Raw genomic sequence first — 22,553 nt, 5'->3', positions numbered from 1 at the left:
CCCACCCCTTCCTCTCCAGCATTGGAGACATGCAACCATGCCTTGCCTGACACCAGCTACTGTACCAATACTGCAGCAAGTCTTTGGAAGGGGATACCCATTGAGACAACCCTATCGAATGTACCCTCGAAGTGACAACAACCTGCAGGAGGAGCTCCCTGAAGGAATATGAGAAAGAACTAAGAAAATGACTGATAACATCATAAGAAAGTGTGCACGACGTCTTGATATATTGACTGAAGATAATGTATGGATCCGGAAGAAACTAATGACGAAGTAAAGAACTGAGTGAACTCTCAAGTGTAAAAGAAGATTATATGTGCACAAAGTGCTGCAGAAAACAAAAGTTAAAGGAAAGTAACAACGCTGAAAGGAACGGTTAATCAAGTCATCATAGAAGCTAGCTATGAGTATTGAATAGAATGCAGGCAAAGCTGCCATTGTACAGAAACTGGAATCGTGAATTAAGTAAGCCAGAAACCATGAAGGGAGAGGGGAAAACTGTGTCGCAGCAGAATAATAGGCTTGTGAAACTGCAGGGTGAGGCTGCCTGGCCTGAAGTCAAAATCCTAGAAATTGAGGTCAGCTATCTACCCTGAAGAAGAACGAGTGTCTGGAGGATGAATCTTCTCACATTAAGGTGCAAGAAAGTACACAAAGGATGCCAAGTTTTAATTCATTTAGAGCATTTAAAAGTTGCAAAATGGATCAGATTGTGGTCTCCTGTCAAGTGAGCCAAGTATGGAAATAGAGTTTGAACTTGGAGTTCCAGACATGATAGCGAGTGCCCTCACTCCTGAGCATTCCCAAAGAAAAGAATCCTCTGCAAGGCCAAGTGCAAAGACCATTTAATGGCAGAAGAAATGGATGATGATGATGCAGGGCTAATTGGGTGGTGAGGAAGATTCAGTAGATTCATGTCCTATCTCCCTGCACCTGGATCTGGGCTTACGTGCTGCTAAATGAACCAGATGTTCCAGACATGGCACTGGCGTGCCAACCAATTGTATTAGTCTGTATAACGAAGGACCTTATAGCTTGTAAGACCAATGAGAATCTGTGTATCTAATGTTTCTGAAATTACATGTTTTAAAAGGTAGGCATACTTTGTCCACCTAATATCGAACAGTTAGTAACAATCCTACCTACTATAGAAGTATGTATCTATATGTTTCCCTTAACCAATCCCGACCCTTGATAGGTTTGTCACTATTGCCACATAGTATGACGTTACTCTGAGGCATTATTAAGTATAAGAATTTTATTTTTTGTGGAGATCATTGAGAGTCTGACAGTACGTCCGTTGATGTTCATTGTATGCTTGCATTTTTAGACACCTGTTAATAAAACAATACTTTGCCATCTTCTTGAGTGGGTCCATTTATTTGGGCTCAGAATTATTCTGGTATAATCCCATTCATTACCATATGCACGTTCCAAAATTCCATAAACTCAACAGGTATATAAGTGTGGCGTGTTTGATGAGTGTGGGGACTAAACTCCCTGCATTCATTGTGGTCCATAAATATATCTAACATGGTATTGTCCTGTTTGTCATCAGAAAGTGATGTTTGCACTGGCCTGACTCCGAAATAGCGTGAAGATGTCACAGAATAGTCTAAAATGGTTTTATAGTTAGGAATTTGGAATAGCACCAGAAGAGGAAGGATGGGTAAGAAAATGGCAAGGGCCTGATTCACAGATCATTTTCCAGTGGGACTGCACCATTATAAAACATGTATGCGAATTTGGTCCTTAGGGCCTGATTCATGGAATTATCTGTGTGTAAAATCAGGACGTTGCCTGCCAACCTGCGTGCAAAATACCATATGTCGATTCATTGAATTGAATGTGCGGCACTTTTTCGAACTTTGTATGGATTTTACTCAGGCTCTGCACATCACTGCGAGAGGCCGAGTGCCTTGCTCGAGACAACACACAGAGCGCAGGGATTGCTTGTGCAGAGGGCAGGTTAGGGGGAGGAACACAGAAAATGAGGAAGAACAACTGAAAATGTGGGCGTTACGAGGGACGGCCCGCAGTCAGTCCATCACACGCCCACTATTGCGTGGAACAATACGTATTCATGGATCCAAGCACGCAACCTCTCAGCAGGGAAATGGCCACACAAAGCCCTCATACAATCCGTCACCCGAAGGCAGGTGTTCAGACACTTGCTCATAGGCATCATCACACAGAGGTAAGATCGGGTGTCGGAATTAGTGGTGTGTGCACAAAACTGTGGTTCCGATCTGACTTAGGGGTAGCACAGTGTAGCGAGGTGCAGGAACGGTTTAGAGGGGTTTGCACGCAGATTTTTCAAGTTCTACCTGAATTACGAAGTATCATACGCATGTTGTCGGGGTGCCAGTAACAGTTATGGGGGACCCCATGCAGGGTCCCCGAGATGCAGGCCTGCTTGCCGGGGAGCCCATGCACTGTTTGAAGGGTGCCTCTATTTGCACCGGGGAAGCACGCAAAGATGGCTGTTCAGGCTGTTTTTGCTTTGTGTGGGGCATGTCAGGGGCGTTCCGGCCGCGACTTCCGTATACGGTTACTTTGCGCAAAGAATTCCATGAATACGCGCAGCGTACATTTTTTATTCTGCACACAGGCTCTCGCAATGTCTATCTTGGCGTGCAGCCCTTGCGGGTTAAATGCATACTTCTGCACGAATTGGCCCTTAGTGTTTCTCTCCGAATCTGTGTAAACGATCGGGAAACATAGCAGCAGAGCAGGGACGTCATTTAGGGGTCCCCAGAGGTCGCGACCTCTGAGGTCTCCCTTGCGACCTCTTAAAAAAAGGGGTTTTTTGGGGTGTTTTTGTAATGCAAGCTCCTGGACTGTGGCCAGCACCATGTGGCTCTTTACTTCTGGAGTGGCTGGCTTTCTTGTTCAGGCCCCTTAAAAAGAATAAGAAAAATAAGAACAGGAGTGCCACAAGTCTAACACTTTCAACACTGACCCTAAATAAGAAAGAATAGGAATACTGAATAATGTGTCTTTCTGGAATTCTATACAATAATTGCTAGACTCATTAAAGGTTTATTTCAGGCACACTTCAGGGGGTGAGTCACTGATTTAGTCGGTTCTTAAACGCTTCAACTCAGCCATTCATCATTCTGAGGTCGATAAATGAGTACTAACACAAGTTGGGTGATATTGGGTATATATTTTTCTATATAAAGCGCCTAAGAATAAGTGCTATATAATAACACATCATTATCATTTGGTCATGGACGTCTGCTTGCATTCACAGTAATTTGGTAATATGGGCCTATACACACTGATCTTAACGATACATATGGCGATCCATTCTTGTATGAAATGTACATCACATTATAGTGATATCTTAACCATATTTTTCGTAGTATACAATGCTTTGTGATGCCACTTCCTGTTTGGTCAATGGGTGAAAGGTCGTGTTCCATCCCTTCCCGTGATATCACTTTGGGGTGGGGTCAAATGACATCACTTCCTGTGATGTCATCAGTTTCAAGGGTCGTGTGATGTCACTTCCGCTACCCCTGGCATTTTGGTGAAATGACGTCCCTGCAGCAGAGGCTGAGAAAAATGACAGTAGGCCCCAGAGAAGGCGCAAAATGGGATGAAAAGATAGTAGAAACAGATCCTTTTTTTTTTAAATAAATATTTGTGAATGCTTGTTTCTTTAACCAGAGTCCCCTTGTGTCTGCGTAATTTCCCATCTGGAACTCTGAATGGAGGTAGGTTTAAATAAACAGTGAACTCAGATGATGTGACTGCCGCTGTCGCCCTAGAATACTAGTGCTGATTTAAGGAGTGCAGTGTTGGACGTAAAGGGGCACATATTTGTATAATTCATTATCTGGAACTGCCCCCCACCCACCCCGCAGAACTGAAAAGACAAATGTTTGGCCCTGGAAAGGACGCGCTCCGCAGAAGGAGCTGTTCTTCTTTCATGTTTATGGGAAGGGGTCACGTGTCGTGCTGGGCATGCTGCCACTGACACTGGGCCCCCTCTGCCTTCCCACCCTAGGCAGAGAGTGCCTGGCTGGCGGAGTGACTGCAGCAAGGAGGCAGAGTGAGGCATAGACTGTGCAGCCACAAGCAGGGTATGGCTGGGCTGTATTTCAGGGAGAGCCCTACTCGCCGTCGTTCTCCTCAAGGGGGTGCGTTTCTATGCCACATGTTAGCTGGCAGCGGTTGAACTCTGAAATGGGCCTTTAACGCTACACCCCTCAGAACTCGGCCAGAGACGAGAGGCGCCCCATTTCTTTATCAGGATCAGCTCGCAGGAACATGGTAACCCGGCATCACATTAATTTGAGTCACAGCTCTCTAAAGGGGAGAGAGGGAACTTCCTCCCCCCACCCTACAAAAGGATTGCAAAGAGATAGCAAGCTGTGACCGCCTCCCACATCAGGGGGCTTTCCTTGTAGAATGCGTTGAACCTGACAGTGCCACTCTCTCTGATGGCCTGTCTTGGACCTCACACCGGGCCGTGCCAGCTCGCCTGATCTTCACAGCGGCGGGGTTTCCTTGAACCGCAGGCTAGCTTTTTCGTCGTTAAAAAAAGCATGTTTTGGGTGGGGGCTGCAGATGTGCTGGCTGATAGGTGTGGCCAGAGCCGAGGATGACGGCATGTGAGCGATTAATGTCAGTTTACAGTACACACTCCGCACAGACGCCCCGCGGGAGGAAACTCGCGGACCCACATGCAATAAAACAGCGACTGTTTTTTGGCAGCAGGCACTCTGAGTTTGCACCTTTCGCCACGGGATGGACCCGCGTGCGCCACAGGGACACAGCAGGGGCGGCTGCGCTTCAGGTACGTGTCAGAGGAACAGTTTTAACGTACCTTTAACCTAAGTGAGTGTGCCTAATATACCACGGCTGTAGCTATATTTAGGAGCGCTGTAGGTTGTCAGTGTTGATAGAGTCTGAGAGGTACACGCGGTTTCAGGTGTTCTCCCTAAAGCTTTTAGAAAACCTAGCAGTGTTTATAGATTTTGACTTTGGTACATGTTTTTCTGCACACCTTCAGCAAATCGACGAGTTCCCTCCCGGCTTCAATGAAGACGTTGGGTCACGTAGCCGCCATCTGATACGACATATCAGGGAGGCACTTCTGTTTTTAAGCCTAGGATATGATGACAGTGTGTGCGCCTGGCACACCCTGCACCGCCAAGCACAGCTGTACCAAGGGGTTATCCAAAAGGAGGACATTTGGACTAGTAGATAAGTAGCCAACTCTGAAAAAAATGCAACAAAAATGGAGCCTTGGCTTCCTCGAGTCACCACATTGTGTGATCCTGAGCGAATTAATGCAGCTCGCTGTGCCTCTGTCCAGTTATTTTGCCAGCTAATAGCACTTACAATCAGCATAGGCGAAAGGTTTTCGGCACTATGTGTGATATCTGCATTTGCATTATTTTGGAACGCACACTGAATTCATATTATTGTCGCTATCTCAGCTTTCTCATGTATTTGCAACTTTTGAGTCTGCACTTTCCAAAAAAAGCAGAATCGCGGCCCTTCTGCAAATGGGTTTACCGTGTGAGTTCCCAAATCAATGCAGTGGGTATCAGTCTTCGATGGAGGTATTTCAAGGCACGCATCCATTACACATCGAGTACGTGAAGCCATGGCTGAATGAGAGGGTGACTGAATGAACGGTACAGCGCAGTTCTGAGAATCCACGCGCTTCAATGCGCTTCATCTTGGCTCAACATGGGACTTTTAGGGTGCTTCAGAAAATTAAGTCCCCATGTATATACAATGTGAATGCAATCCATTTCCAAGAGCTCTCACCTTGAACAGAAATTGAACTAAGGATAGGGCGCCAACGTGATTTGTGTAGGGTCGTGTCATTTCGTCAGTAGGGTCTCTGGTACTATAACACTGGTCCTTTAGGGACGTAGCCAAGAATTTTGGTTTGCCACTCTGGGGTTACGGCTATGGAGTGAGGACCCTATCCAGGGTCCAAAGACTGCCAAGTCCCTACCATGATCACAGCCTATGCACGCTGTACCCTCATGTAGGGAGGTGGGGGAGGGGGCATTGGAGGACTTCATACCGTGGTCTAAAAAGTGTTTTAAAAAGTGCTTCAAGAGGTTTTATTCCGAGAAATAGAATGCAGTTGGTTGTACAACCTTTTAAAAAAATCTGTGGTTTCTAAGTTACACATATTTTGGGCTTCAAACACAGGGGTAAACGGTGTGCTTGGCATTCAGCCTCTCTGCTTCTGCGCACTCCTCTGAGGTCACTCCCGCGTCCACTTACACAACCGCTCACAAACCCACTTACATACCCACTCATTTATATTTACTCCCCTCTCTTTCTCACACACACACATTCATCGTCTCACTCTCTTAATTAACCCATCACTTCCGCGCTCACTCAGTCACCTACTGACTCATTCATTCACGCACTAGCTCACTCACTCAAACACCCACCAGCTTGCTCACCAACCAAGCAGCCCAGTCACCCGTTTATTTAGTCAACTATCCGCTAGCTTACTCATCCCCCCAGCCATCCAAATAATCACCCACCCACCTAGGGCCTGATTTACAGAATTTGTGGCGTGCTGAGAAGTGACTGAGCACTGCTCAGCGCGCAGAACTCCTTTTGTCGATTCATGGAACAGACTTTGCATGCATTTCCGGGACCTTGCAGGGACTTTGCGCAGGTCCATCACGTCTTTGCGGGCAGTCGGGTGCTCTGCGCGAGACTACACTCAAAGTGTGTGACTGGCCTAAGCAAGGAAATAAATAAGGGGCTGAGCATGCACATTCCCCTTTACCTACGCAGAATGAGGAAGAACAAAGACGTAAGTGTGCTTGTCGAGAGAAAGGTTACGCAAAGGATTCGCACGCCCAGCAATGCGCACACAAACGCATATACATGGATCTGACCGATCAAAGTCACGTTGGGTGAAGCAGCACGCAAAGCTCGCAATCTTACCGCCACATGAAAGGATCAGCAAAGTAACAATCGCATTTGAACCAATGCGCAAAGGTGAGGTGAGATAGGGAATTTAGGGGTGCATGTGTGCAGTTGGTGTGCCGATTGCACTTAGGGGTGTCCGTCTGCAGGTTAGCGGGATGCAGCCTTGATTTACGGAGGTTTGCTCACAGATCTATCGCTGTCCAACTTCACTTATGAGAAATGATACGCATATTGACGTGGTGCAGTTGGGAGTTACGAGGGACCCTAGGCAGGGTTACCAGCGTGCTGCCTTGGTTGTGGGGGGATGGGCACCAGTATTGTCGGGGAGGATGATATATGGGATGAAGACTGTGCAAAGGTTAGTGTATGTCGCTGGTTTTGTTTTGCATGGGGGCGTTTCGTGGGTGTTCCGGGTGCTATTTGCGCCTAGGGTTACTTTGCGGTTGAAATCTCATGAATACGCGGAACACGCGGAACATGCATTTGCATGCAGGTACACGCAAAGTGGTTTTACGCAGAGAGTTCTTTGTGGGGTCTATGCACTTTTTCTATGAATCAAGCACTCACTCACATCTCTACTTACTCGCCCACTCACTTCCTCATCCACCCACACACTCACCCACACATTCACTCTCTTCCAGATAGGTAAATCTGAACTCGCTCATATTCACGCACTAACTCATTCACCCAATCTCATTCATTTGCTCAAATCCACCTATCCATTCACTCATGCCCTTGCTCACCCTCCAACTACCCATTCTCTCAATATGCCACTCATCAACCTTCACAGACACCCCACTGATGCACGCACTCACTTACACACTCGCTCACTGGCTCCTTCAGCCCCATGCTCACTCCCACAGTCAGTCTCATGAGGCCATCTAAATCTGCCCTCCTACACCAAACCACCTATTACTTGGCTCTAGACATCTACAACGAGGTGAAGCATGGAGCATACATGAATGTATCTCCAACACCTCCCATTGCTTACACAGATGAATCGAGTCTAGCATGCTGCCATTTATATAGTGCCTTTGGTTTACAGTAAGAATTCCAGCTTTCACTGAGTGATGCTATTAATAGGCTCGTGGAGCCCTTTTACTCACTAACGTGTCTCTTTTCTATTCCCACGGAGACTGTCAGAGCAGTGACCGCTGGTGTAAACGGCCAAGAAATTTCACTGGAGTGCAGCCCGTTTCTAAAAGTAACACTGTATGCTCATCAAATCACAGGCCAGCCACAGTGTCTCAGATGGACGAGCACTGGGGAATTGGTCTAACCGAAAACAGCTGGGATTGGACCAAAACGCGGACCCTGCTAGTGGACGCATCCAATCCCCGCGTGTGTATTTATAGCAGTGGAAGTGACCCCAGACGAGGTTAGCAGATAAGCAAAAGGCAGAGATGGGTTATTGATTATCCCAGAATTTACGTAAACACGGCCAATGGCTCTCGACCAACAGCAACACCCCTGCCAGTGTGTGGCAGGGGCGCTTGAGAAATAGCATGGAAAACAGAGCGGAAGGCGTGCAGTGGGTACACAAACCGCTCCAGCAATATCAGCAGGGCACTCTTTCACTTACTCCGCATGTACTGTATGTGTTTGCGTGTATACAACAATAAATAAATATATCAAATATATATATCAATTTGATATATTTATTTATTTATTGTTGTTTGTAGTTAAAAAAAGAACTTGTGAACTTTTACAACAAATATACATATATATATAATATATATATATATATATATATATGTATATATATATATATATATATATAGTCTGCTTTTAGCTTTTCCTTGAGATAGAGTTCAGAATGTTATTCCAGGTTTGTATCTCTCTGCAGGCTCGCATATTTCTCCAAAATTTCCAACAAATGTAAGCATGCCGGATAGCACCTATTTGCCTAGAAAACGTGTGTACACCTGTCTATGTATCTCTAGCCACCTACAGATCACAGCTTTGGACACTGAGCCCTATGGCGCGCCCAGAGCGACCTTTAGCTATCGATGCCCGTATGTGGCCTCCAGGTCAGGCCCTCAAGACCCCTAGCCACACCAAGTTTTCAGGATAACCCATATAAACAACTCGGGATAGATATTCACTGGGTGTATTCAAATGTAGTTTGTGTGGGTGTTCCAAAAGCATGAGTAGCTCATTTAGAGAACCTGTTTAACACCTATTTCAAAAAGAGTTTCAGATAAATGGACACAATGCATGACTTTCTTTTTCTTTCAACAAAGCACGATAAAATGGACAGGGAATTTTGATGGGAGGCTCTGTTTATTTGGGTAGTGCTTGCTTTTGGGTTCTTGCATTCGGGACAGCAATGCCCCCCAGCCCCCAGGAAGAATACAGCAAACGCATGCACCAAGCACATTGTGCGCCTTGAGGCCTTTGGGCGATCTGGCACGTTAGTAAGACTTTAAATAAATAAATAAATATCCTAGATGCATTTCATGTAAAGCATTGCAATAGCTATGCTGCAGTTCAACCTCATCAATACTGAAACTTTCACCTGATGAAAGCTTGGATACCAGATCTGCTGCTGGGCATCTCATTTTGGATGTTGACCGGTTAGTCTTTAGGTTCTTCTTGGTCTCTCAGCAAGACCCTAAACACTGCTTGGCATGGCGTTTCATTGAGTGGGTGGGGGTGGAGCAGCTTGTGATTGGTTGAATCTACATCAGAGGTCATAAGCTGCGCCAATGGGCCAGTCACGGTTTGATCTCTTGCTCCAGGCACCATCGGAGTGCCACATGGGTCAATGGGGCTTAGTGACATTGTAGCCTGTGCATTGAGCCTAGTCTAGGAGGTATCATGGGCACGTCCAGTGTGACCATCCACGTGTATATGGGATATATATGAACTATACGGAACTTCACAAAACATTCCAAATAGAGCCAGAGTAGGAAGTTATGTTTTGGGGGGACGTTTTGAGGAGTTTCGGCAAACATGGCCAAAGCTATTAGCATCCTGAAAAGTGCCCTTTGTACATGGAGTCAACCTTAACCATAACACGGATCTGTGATGTGCTTGTACATTAAACTAAGAGTTTCCACCAATCATAAGCCTGTAAGGATCTGAGCTGCCCAGGCAATATCTTAACCATTCGGCGAAGCATTTGTGATGCATGAATGTCATCAGAGCCCAGATGTATTGCGCGGCATTGTTTACAGCAAGCTGTTCCTTTAAAGCGATATTGTGAATTCTGTTATAAGGCTGGTTGGTAATCTGCGCTGGAGAGCTTTGGAAAAAAGTGATTGTATGATGAAGCCAGGCAGTAGGGTGGCCATTTAGCTGAAACGCCTCCATTGTCAAGTTGCTGTTTTGAAAGCATTTGTTTTCTACAGCTTTGTGATTTTTTTGACAGCTGCTCTTCGGAATGCTCAGCTCACAAAAGGTAGCCACTTGCATGGAATATTCACCCACTTTACCCTTTGGGGTGGTGTGCTGAGAGCACAAAAGAGAGTGATTGAATGGAATAGTGTGCTTTGTTTATTCAAGCTTTTGTCGCTCTTAAAGAAGCCATGAGACTCGATGAATGCAGAGAAGGAAGTCAGGTGGAGGGAATTCATTGACTGAAGCGAATTGTTTGGTGGAAATTCGCAGTTAACTATTGCAAGCAGGGGTTTGCCATCATACTTATGGGGTAGTGCACAACTCAATTTTTGTATGTTAAAGTACCATGGCATGTGTTGGGTGTATTGGATACGGACAGTTCCTCAAGTGGGGCAAATGGCAATAATATCCCATCCCCTTATTCCTCAGGCCTCCTCATTAAAGCATGCTCCAAAACATTGTGGGGGCGGGGGAGGCTCCCTTAACAGACATGGACTTTCAGTTTGGCTTGGACCGTTCCCTTCAGGGGTGGGGGACAAGAGGGATTGGCAATTGGTTTGTACGCTCCAGCAGTCCCTTGAATGAGGCAAGCAATGATGGATTGAAAGGCCTGACGGAGGAATTGCCGGTTGTTCGGGAGCCTTGGCACCAGCTTTGCCTTCATCACTTTCACTCTCTGTCAAGGACCCAAGTCCAGGAGCCTGGTCTGGATTCTAGATCACTGTGGTTTGATTGGTGGAAACGAGCTGCACGGGCAAATAAAGAGGTGGTCGATTTTGAGCCTTCTCCTAAAGGTAGCAAGATCTAATTCATTATCGCTACAGGTTTATTAGCGACTTGTGAAACAGAAGATGAATATGTTTTTTTTTAAGATATTAGGCATCAAATTGACCTCTGGAGGAGCCATTGGGGTCCTAGCAACATTGCAGCTTCTGTTAAACCTACTGTTTCGTTTGCTCTCATAGATAACTATTTCCCAATAGATATTTCAGTCTCACCATGTTTATTTAGTCCCTTTTTTGCATTTTTTTACATCATTACTTTATTCACTGGGGTGTTTTATTGTGTCGCATGGCAAGTACTACTTTTGAGAGCAGGGTGAGGTGGGGGGGAGCAGTATGAAAGGAAAAAGGGGTGGCAAGGAAGGAGGATCCATTCAACCCGAGGTTGCACCCACAATTATTGAGCAATGGTTGCATTAAGTATTGTATTTTCTACCATGTCAGGCTATTTGACTCGAGTCCATGACCAGAATTCGACATCCCCAGATTACCCCTGAGCGCCAGACCGCAGACTTTTAGGAGGAGCAAGTCAAGTGTGTGTCGGAATGGTAGGTTCCGCAAGTGACATGCACCACTGCCTTAAATCACTTTTTCATGATTTAGAGATTTCGTTTACCTCTTTCACAAACTGATATGAGCTGTTTCAGCAAATACACATTAGGCTTAGACCTGCATAGAGGGAAGGCTTCTTTGGGGAGTAGACTGGTTAGTCACTGGGCATTGTTGAGTAGATCAAAAAATAGATCTTTGGTTTAGTGGAGTATTGTTCAAATTAATTTAAAGATAGCGTTTAATGTTCTATTTTGTGTAAAGCTTAAAGTGAAAGTGTAAGATGAAGGTTGACCTGCGGTTCACAGGAACATGGTGTGACCTGTCCTGGGAGCAAACTCGTGAGGAGCATTGGCAAGGACATTAAAGCATGGTTTTGCAAAAGTGCCCGTGTTTTATTTTTTGACAAGTGTAATAATGTAGGTACAAAAAATAGTCATATACCTTTGGTGACTCAGGTATAGCCTGGTGCCATGGGCAGTAGCCAGATTGTCTGGGTCATGGCATAAGGTTATTGCACGGACAATCTGGCTACTGGCCATGACCGCTAGGGACGAAAAATGATGTTAAAGTGGCTATGTCTACCTGGGACCGGCTATGAGGTAAAGATATTCGAAGGTAGGATAGGTTTGAAAGGGAAAAAAGTGCTTGTGGTAATATGTTCATAGGGTTTTGCGGGCTGCCACGGCAAGGGAAGAGGGGCTGTGTATGGAACCCCACCTTCTCTTTCCATGTTGGCTGTCTTGGAAAATGATTTTCCTTCCTTCTTACAACAAGACGCCTGTGGCGTCCCGCTATAGGAAGCAATATCTATGTTTTAGCACCCTGGGTTCCTGCTTTGAGAACCAGGGGTGCTAATGGCCTTTATCCCCCATTTCAGGGGCTGCAATGGACGATAATGGTCCGTAGCCCTCTTTATTTATTTATTTATTTATTTATTTGTAACGCACCAATGCCCGCAGACATCAGACTGTGTGTTTACAGTATTTGTTGAGGAAGATGAGGTGGAGGAAGACAGCTTACTACTTGCTGAGAAAGGAAAAACCTTTCTGAGAGCATTGCGGTCATTGGATTTGGTGTGGCGGCGCATGGAGGTGGTCCCGTAGGAGTACTGTCCAAGTAGTCTGCGACTGAGTACAAAATTGCAATCAGTGCATTTCACTTTGGTAGCTTTAGCCTTTAGTACACTCCCAACAGTAGCAAAGAACTGCCACACCCATGATTCGATCTTGGTGCTAGAAGTAGGCACTTCCTCTACCTCATCTTCTTGGTCCTTTTCATTGTCTTTGAAAGTACTGTGCTTTTTTTGTTGTGAAGGTCCTCCAGCTGGTGGTGGTGGTGGCTCTTGGGGATGAGGGATGGCATAAATGATGCCATTTTTAAGATAAATAGCAGTTTTGATCAAATTCTTCCAAGTATGTACTGTGTACTAGATTGGTAATGGATAATGAGTACGAAAAGGTGTCGGAGGTGTGCAAGGGAAATTTTGAAGTTGAAAGTTCCTAGACCAGTAGAAAATGCAGTTCTAAATTGTCCGCAAAGGACGGATCTTATCGTGAAGTGCAGACGGGTTCTCGGACACGTCATCATCCCGCGCGCCAGCGTATGGTCATGTGGCACTGTCCGGAAGGTCCGCAATGAAGTCAGATGTTCATAAGATATCTACCGATGCAAAACTAGTTGAAATAGTTGCAAAAAGTGTAGAAGTGTTAACAATGATTCTAGAAGTTGCGAAATGGCAGAGTTTTAACGTGACACTTTGTAAAATGGACACAAATATTGTTATATTTGGTAAGTATGATATTAGTAAGTTGTAGGAAAATAGCATGCGCTGGTAAAAACCCATGACATTCACTGAAAAAACGTTGTTAAAGGGACGTTATGGTTAAGTTGGACTAATAAAAATCTATGAAATTCAATGAAAAAACTTTGTTAAAGGGACGTTATGGTTAAGTTGCACTAATAAAAACCTATGAAATTCAGTAAAAAAACGTTGTTAAAAGGACGTTATGGTTACAAGTAAAATCGAAAAACCCCAGAAATTCGCCAGTTGTGGTAAAGTAAGCACCACGACCGTGCACTGCTAAGACTAACACCCAGGACATCAAAGATGACATCACAAATATCATTGATGACATCACTGATGACATCACATGTGCATTTAGTTTTCATACAAGGGGTTGTGAATGTAATGTTGGCAAAAAAGTATCAGGGATTATCGGGAGATGTGCAATAAATTACATACTTCATCACGCAATGTAGCGTTCTAAAGAACATTCCATCGCAGTGTTCTTTCTTATACAGCCACCTACTCATACAGAAATGTAGGTATTGGCTGCAGCATGCACCACAAAGGTGCTATATTTGTAATTTTCCAAAGTTATATAATAAAACAGTGAATGCTTCTGTATCAGACTTTTCCGTACTGTGAAACATGTACTAAGTAGCTAATAATGCATCACTTACTACATATATCTAGTATACAAACAAAACTTAAATACACAACAATGCATACAAATATGGGGCTTATATATGGAGAGTAAAGTAAGCAAACAAGAAGCAGTACCATTAGCAATTGTGTATAATCTACATGATTGTTTTCACGCACAAAAATGATTGCTGTGTTTCAGGCCTGCTTCTATCTCTATATATGTACATCATAAGATGCTATTAAATTCTAAGGAAAGTAGTGTAAGAACATGTGAGAATAGCAATATCTATAAATGTAATACCTTTAGAAAGTTAAGTTTCTGACTGTCAGTAAATAAACCCACCTGGCCTAGATATGGCAGTGAACAAAAAAGAAGGTGCTAGACATGTGATGTCATCAGTGATGTCATCAATGATATTTGTGATGTCATCTTTGATGTCCTGGGTGTTAGTCTTAGCAGTGCACGGTGGTGGCGTGAGTTATGGTTGCTTAGCTTTCCATAACTGGTGAATTTCAGGGGTTTTTCGATTTTACTTGTAACCATAACGTCCTTTTAACAACGTTTCTTTTACTGAATTTCATAGGTTTTTATTAGTACAACTTTTCCATAACGTCCCTTTAACAAAGTTTTGCACATATATTCAAAAAGTGGACTACACCGTCTCTGGGCAACATTATAATACAGAAAAAATGAAATTAAAAAATCACATTTATGCTGAATGCTGTTATCAGAGAACCCTGGCCTTGCGGAGTTTGAGATGCAGCACTTAACCATTATGCTACAATGAAGTTATTGTCAGGATTTTCACAAGTTTCATACCTAGCCTTTTTATCATTGAGCATATTAAATTATAGGCTAAGTATGAAATGTACGCCTGAGCACTAACCCATTGTGGCCTACTAGTTAAATTCTGGGCCTCAAATTCTGGCAGATCATGGGTGAAGGCAGTATGTTTTTTTTAATTTATTTTATTTAACTAATCTAATTTAATTAAAAGAAAAGCAAGGCAAGTGGTAGGTGGCAAGGTTTGTTGCAGTGTGTTAGGCAGAGTAGTATGCAGTACCCTCTGGGACCACCACATACAATTAGGACTACAGGTGTAAGCAGAACCAACCTTTGGTATAAGTCTGTACTATACTGTTTTGTGGTAGCGAGCTGAGCAGTCAGTCTAATCTCAAGAAGGAATGTGAGCAGTACAAGAGGTTACACAGAGGTCTTAAAATCACAGTGGTTCTAGTAGATACTTACACTCAAGGTTTCTTGGTAAAACACTTATTAATTTATTACACAATCATTTAGAAAACATTCACTAGAATGAGGCAACTTAATATTATACACCAATACACTTCAATAACAAACCAATGAGTTTCTGAACAAATTAGGCTCCTCTGAAATAGGAGCAAAATGGCATTTCAGTTACTTTCAATGGGAGTAAAAAGGCAGAAGTTAGCAGAATAGGTCCCAAATACTTTCTTAGGCAATGCAAGTAGTTTTAGTTCACTAGAGGATTTGATTCAGTTCAATAGGTCTAGGCCAAACTCAACAGACTAGTGTCTTGGATAGGAAAGAGCAGTTCTTGAAGTAAACGGTAAAGTATTTGCAAAGGTTCTCAGAAATAGTTTGTACGAAAAAGAATCATATGTTGGGTCACAAGCTGATTAGGCCTGCAAGTTGGGATAGTTTCATGAACTTTCACCGTGGGTGAGACGTTCTCTCAATCGGGTTGGCACAGTACAGTAGTATGAAGCAAAAGATGCAGCTGAAGACGTTGGTTCCTGGCAGTTCCTGCAGATCTCACTGTTCCTGAGTCTCAGTCATGGTGACAAGATGGAGGACGTCGGGGGACTACTGCACTGCACAGGATCATGAGAAAACGTGAACAAAATGGAGTCACTTTAGTTCGAGTAGCTGTAATTCAAGCACAAAAGCTGGTGTCGTTCCCCCTGGTTAATCCTAACCAGCTTCTAGAATAGCATCCAGGTGGCTTACAAGTTGATTGGTCCCACCAACTCAAAGGAAGTTGAAGGGGTTTCTCTTTCGAGATGAACTTGGCAATTAGGACCTGCAGCAGGGGTTCACCGGGCAAACCAACGGTCCATGAGTTGCAGGAGTCGTCCTCTTCCAGCTCGTCTTCGTTCTTTTGTTCCAGTGGTCTTTCCAGTCCAAGAGACTCGCCTTTTAAACAGTTTTCTCCCATTCATTCCAGCCTAGCTGCCACTCACCCAGGAGGGTTGCTGTCCTTGCCGGACAGTCAGCCAGCCAATCACGCCAGAGTGCATTTGTGTCTCCTAGAAGACTAAGCACAGGGAGTTCCGGGTACCTCCTTCACTTCCTACCCACCCCAGACATTCAGACACCAGAGGCGGTCTTCAGTCCTGAAGCCCGCCAAAGGCATAGAGACAAAGGGACCAAACCTGGTTTGGCGCGCACAGACAAACACTAGAAGGACCTTTCCAAAAGGAAATGGCGAAAAAAGAAGACCAGGACCTGTGTAAACAAAGGGGCTTAAGGCACCATCTTGAAAAACATGGCTCCTGCGATTTTTAGCTACCGGTATTCGCGGTCGGAACAATCATGGTAATTTGTTGTAAAACCACTGCAACCAGCCATTTCAATAGAAAGGGGTAGCATTTGACTGCTACATGATTTTCTAGACACAGGGGATACTAGGTAGCCCCTCCAGCACTCTATAGGAAGATATTGTGTGCTGGGTCTAGGAATTTAAAAAGACTATTAAAGTCAATGTAACCTTACATTCTGTGGGAAACAGTAGTTTATCCCAGAGAAGGTATTTAAACTTTTGGTAAGTCTAAAACGACATGCCTTTGTCACTGCACCGAGGGTGCTGTGTAACACACATGCAAAGAGGCCTATGGAGTTATCTTAAAACTCCATAATCAAAGAACACAAGAGTAAAACATACATCAAAATACATGAAAAAGTGGGAAAAAAGGCTCACACTCATTCCAGGTAAAAAAAATCAAGTGCTCAAAATACAGCAATGTTGCTGGGGGTCTCTAAGGTGAAGGGAATTGGCACACTTTTGAGAAATCTCTCTAACACTGTGCAGTCCTGTGATCTTATTTAGCATGAGGGCACTGAAAATGTAAAAACACTAAAAAGCTACCAACCATAGATGTTGGCCTTTACCAGGGGATGCAGCTTGCAACAGTGTCCACTTTATATTTTATACACTGAACAGGCACTAGCCTGGACTTTAGCACAATACTGGCCAGTGGCCACAATCTTTGGCTGTGCCCACTATATATTCTAACATATAAATGAGCTGCTAGCCATGGCCTTTGACCTTGATCAGTTTGTACATCTGTTGGCCATGTCCACTGTACATTTTAAAATAATAAAATAAGCGATGGCCTTCGGTTGTGCCCACTGTGTATTACACAACACTAACCAGCCACTAGCTGTAGCCTTCAACCGTTTCCACTGTATATTATAAACACGAACCAACCAACTAGACATGGTCTTCAACACAATGCTAGCCAGTCACCACAGCCTTTGGCTGTGCCAACTGTATACTCTGACATATTAATAGGCACTAGTTATGGCCTTTAGCCATAGGCACTGACTACAGATTTCAACGTTGCCCACTGTATATTTTAAAATAGTTCTGGGCTGCTAGACATGGCTTTTAACCACGCACATTGGTATTTGTGAACACTAACCGACCACTATCTATGGTCTTTGGTGCTGGCCAGTGACCCCAGCCTTTGTCATAGCCAAGTCTATGGCCGAAATTGTTATTAAAGTAATCAAAGTTTTAATGAGTTAACTTATAAATTGTTATGTCTAATTCCATTATTGATGTAATCAGTGTATACAATGCAATTAGTGGTGGCACCAGTGATGGCATCAGTGATGTGATATGTAATGTCATCAGTGTTCCCATACAATATGTAATTAGTGATGTCATCAGTGATGTGATCTGTGATGTCATCATTGTGGTAATAGTCTGCACAACAGGGGTGCACAGCCAGGTGGCTTTATCTGCATTTCAAGGGTTTCGGTGCATTACGTTCTCACCTTAACGTCCCTGCAACTAAAGTTTTTTCCTTGAATATATATATATATATATATATACATATATATATATATATATATATATATACACATATGTTTTTTACATAATGTCAATAATATTTTTGTTTCCTTTCTTGAAAGAATGTATTTCACTTACATTTCAAAGTAAATCACCAAAGTGGTGTACATTGATCTGATTAATGTATGTTTCTTGATGAACATAGCATGTTAGGAACAAACCTCTCTTTTTAAAACTTTGCATTGGGTGGCATAAATATTGCACAGACCGTGGCTCTAATACAGACCTTCACTGTACATGGTGCACCATAAGTGCAAGAAACAGAAAGACATTCTGATAAGGTGGGTTTATGACTTCTCCTTTGAAGGAAAGCATCTACAAGTTCATGGTAGGCAGGAAAGCATGCATCGAATCAAAGCAATGAACCTGCCCAAGAATGTGCAGGCCCACGCTCAGGGCTTGTGGGCAGTTGTGGAATATTTTTATCCACGCAAATGCGGGACACTGCACTCCTTTGCCAATGGGGAAAGAAAACTGCGAAAAATGGAGGCGATAACCCCCCATGTGCACTAAAATCTGCAAAATTGTGCATGGTTCATAAACCACAAAAGAGCAGCACACCCTGCCACACACTGGAAAATTTGGTGTAAAAACAGGAATCACTGCTGTCACCTGTCATCTGCCACCTGTCCCCTATCACCTGTCACCTGAAACAAGGCCACAGAAGGGCCTAATCCGAAAATGCCCTTAAAGATTCAGTTATTTTACCAGAAAATTATGGAAAGGAAAGTGTGCTGAAATCATGGATTCTCCATGCAGTCAGAGGAATCCAGGCCTCCCTTCCTGACAGCTGCTTAAGGAAATTAGCTGTCAAACCCATTTAAAAGTGTTTCAGTTTTCTGATTAAAATTGGAAAATCCACCTATTTAAAGCATGTTTGTGAAGGGCTAATGCTTTTAAAATGTCCAAAGCCCTTTTAAACTGTTCTTATATTTTATATGTGAAATGAAAAGACTTTAATTTAAAGGAACCCAGTCTGGAGCTAATCCACTATTTAATTCTGATCAGACAGCCTGGCTTGGGAAAGTTGACATCTCAGCTTGACACTTCCTTGAAACCAGGAAGCCTAATGGTTCCTGCATAATGACAACAAGGAGAACAATGAGAATTAGACATTCGTCTGGGGCTGAGCAAAGAACAAAGGACAGGCTGAGCATCGACCTCTGCTGGGAGGGGAATGATCTTACCCCTCCAGGAAGGGAACACACTCCCCCCGATCAAAAGACTGGACAGCTGTTACCTGAGAAGGGGAGGTTACAAAGGAGACCTTTGATGTGAAATCCTTATGTTTGATTAAAGTTTAGAACTGTTTAACTGAGCAACCTAAAGAGGAATAAATCTGAAAATTGGTAGACATTAAACTAATTTCAGGCTTGTGATTTGAAGACATTGAGGAAACTTGTACCATTTAAGGACCAAAGTTATGAACACATTTGCATTGTAGCAGAACGATCAATGTTGCAAGCATAAAATTGTACATACATGATCCACTGATCAACGCCCAGAGATGTACCGAATTAGAAATGATTAATCCAAACCGTTATAGTTAAAATTGATCAAAATCCATAGAATGACCAAGACAGCTCGCACAAAGATGGGGAGTGAATGTGAGTGTAGACAATTGAATCTAAAATATATGTGTCCAATTTTATTAGGGTACATAATGTTCGAAATGTACATTTGTGCAAAAGTTATGTTTTGCTAAAAATCCATGTGCGAGTTTCTAAACCCCATCGTAAAGATGACAGCTCTGTTCAGACCGCCAACCAGGACAAAGAATGTCCCTGTAGCCACTTACAGCCATGGGGGTGTATTTTTGAAATTCTGCCCACACCATAAAATAGGGGATGGCATTTCGCAGTATAAATAAAGGAGTTTCACTGCACATAGGGACAGAATGCTTCCAGAACCCATCCAGATTTCAGTGCAGCACCTGGTTCCAGAACTCTTCATCTTGTAGCTGACTCCAGAATTCTTGAAGATCCAGATTTATTTGCAGACTCCAGACTTTAGTATTGCTGAACTATTGCTAGCTTGGCCCAATTGCAAACCTCCAAAACTTAAAAGAATAATTCTGATTCAGCTTGGCTTGCTATCATTAAGGCTTTCCCACTGAAACTTGCATCCTGTAATCTGCCGTGTCCAGCGACCAGAAGGGCCCATCCAAATCCAGTCTGAGGCGCAGTCTAAAATTGACCAAAACAGCACCGCTGATCCCATCCCTCCAGAGGTACCCTGCTGCCGGTAGACCTGACCTGATTCATTGACCAGAGCTGACGGTCCAATTTAATTACAAAGGACTGTAAGTATGAATAGGAAGAACAGTGACCCATAGTATATCTGCATTGTATTGTCCCAATCTTAACCCATCCCATCTTTAAATTCAGAACCCTAATATTGTTAGAACCATTCTTAAACTGATATTTTCTCATCTGTGTTACAAAACCATAACTCCTTAGTGATTTTGAACAACTAATGTAAATCCCAGAAATCGAGTATCCACTACAGACTGGTTGCGCTGGTCACGTAGCTGTGAAGTTTCATGTGTGGCATCCTCTTTTTCATAGATATTAATATAGTGGAATGAAACCCATCTGTCATTTTTAAAACCGAATTCCTGTTTTCATTTTCGTGCCTATTGTTTAAAAAGGACTCTACCCAAAACCTCTATAACTTCTTCAGTTTTAAAGATAGAAATGAAATTCCAACTCTCACTGATACATAAGACCCTTAGCCACATCCACAACTAAATCATGGAATTGTGTATTTGACCCATTTTTCTCCAATATCGCATAGTAAAAGTTTGCCGCAAATTTGCAAAGTTCAAAAGTTTACATGTGTCTTTGTCCCATTTCAAAGTGCTTCTTCCATCCCATCCTGATCTCAAGTGTGTATTGTTGTTTATATTATAGTTCATGTGTGTTAGGACTTGTTTAGAGTTGCTTTCCTTAGAATTCCTATCCCTTTAAGCATTTGCACCCTTTTGCATTATTTTACAAAGCAATTTTTCCCGGTTAGTTTAAAAGTGTCATTTGACAAAAAAACGTTTTCTCTCTTGTTTGGGGAGGGAAGATTGCCTATAAACTTTAGACCTTGGCTTTCATTCCTGAATACCTTCTGATTACTCACATTGGTGTAGGATTGCTCATTTGTATTTAAACAAAACTTTGCAGGGGGAATATTAACCTAAACGCTATCTGTGCACAAAACAAAACTGTTCTTTTTCCTGTGCTTTCTATGCTGCATCATTATAAGTGAATTAAATTGCTTGATTTATATTCTGAATTGTATTGTCACCGGTAAGTGATTGCTGTCCCAGGTATATATATTAAACCTATGTGTGATTTGAATATTAATTAAATAAATAAATATTTACCTTTACAAACTAGCCTGATTCTTTGTTCAGTGTGACCTGGGGGGTATTTTGAGGTGGGTGTGATATGAGTGGTATGTCATTCAGAATATTGAACTTATAGACAAAAATAAATAAGGGTTTCATCGCATGCTACATGCTAAGTAAGACCTGGGTGAGTGCCTGATTGAAATCCCTTACACAGTACTACTCAACGGCTTCAACTCAGGCTATCTGTACTTACCCAACAACTCAAAACCAAGCAGCTAGAGAGCTGAAGGAAAAAGATAAGGAGCGTTGAGACAGAAGGTTAAAGAGAGAAACCACTTCTCTACGGTAGATATGACAGGTATGCTGACTGCCTCCCAGATAAGAACACATGTCCTCTGCTTCAACACATCTAGCAACTGCTGGAGCATTGAACAAGTTGAGGGCATCCAAGAAATAGAGTTAAAGCAAAACATGCATGGAAAGAACCACAGTGAAATCTAGAACATTCAATGGGCAAAGTCATTGGGCCTCATTACAGGTCGGGCGGTCGGGAAATAAGAGTGGCAGTAAACCCGCCGCCACTGTTAATTCCGGACCGTCCGATCTCGAGTCCTGCAGGAGGGAGGTGGCTTCCTGCCAGGTCTAACGGACGGGTTTACCACCGCCCGCCTGCAGGCGACGTGGAAACACTGGCACTATCACGAGATGGTTTCCATGGTCCCCATTCCCATTGAGTCCTATGGGACTCAATGGGAATGGGGATTTACACCATTCCGCCTCTGGAATTCCTGGGTCACCGGTGTTGTAATGCCCCGGTAATTCTGGTAATCATGGAGGCGAAATGGTAATACGAGTCTGGCGGTAACCAGGCGGTTTTACCACCTTGGTTACCACCAGACTCGTAATAAGGCCCATTGTGTCTATGTGTAGGTGTCCGGCAGGGTAGTGTAGGCAAGTTGGGGATAAAGAATTCAAACTCATGTAGTTGAAGAGTAATAGTGTTCAAAGGTTGACCTGATGGCACAGAGGCAGGTGAGAACAGACTGCACCATGCAGGG

At 43.4% G+C, this 22,553-nt stretch overlaps 1 protein-coding gene across 3 annotated transcripts in view; it reads left to right on the top strand.

Annotated features, from left to right (window-relative positions):
* The first annotated feature begins 4,650 nt into the window (after positions 1-4,650).
* The window catches only part of ANO1 (anoctamin 1), an 802,432-nt gene continuing 784,529 nt past the window's right edge, over positions 4,651-22,553 (top strand). Inside the window, exon 1 of one of the 3 annotated variants that reach the window (XM_069623442.1) lies at positions 4,651-4,810. In XM_069623442.1, the coding sequence (XP_069479543.1) occupies positions 4,762-4,810 (49 nt within the window). In that variant the 5' untranslated portion in view covers positions 4,651-4,761. Of the gene's footprint in view, positions 4,811-6,851; positions 7,000-22,553 lie in introns of those variants that run through there. The other 2 variants (XM_069623440.1, XM_069623441.1) reach the window with 2 other exon arrangements.

Source organism: Ambystoma mexicanum, chromosome 11, assembly GCF_040938575.1.
Source record: "Ambystoma mexicanum isolate Mex_15411 chromosome 11, UKY_AmexF1_1, whole genome shotgun sequence".
Classification (NCBI taxonomy): Eukaryota; Metazoa; Chordata; class Amphibia; order Caudata; family Ambystomatidae; genus Ambystoma; species Ambystoma mexicanum.
The sequence above is the reverse complement of the archived record's forward strand: the minus strand, read 5'-3'. Positions and strand labels throughout refer to the sequence as shown.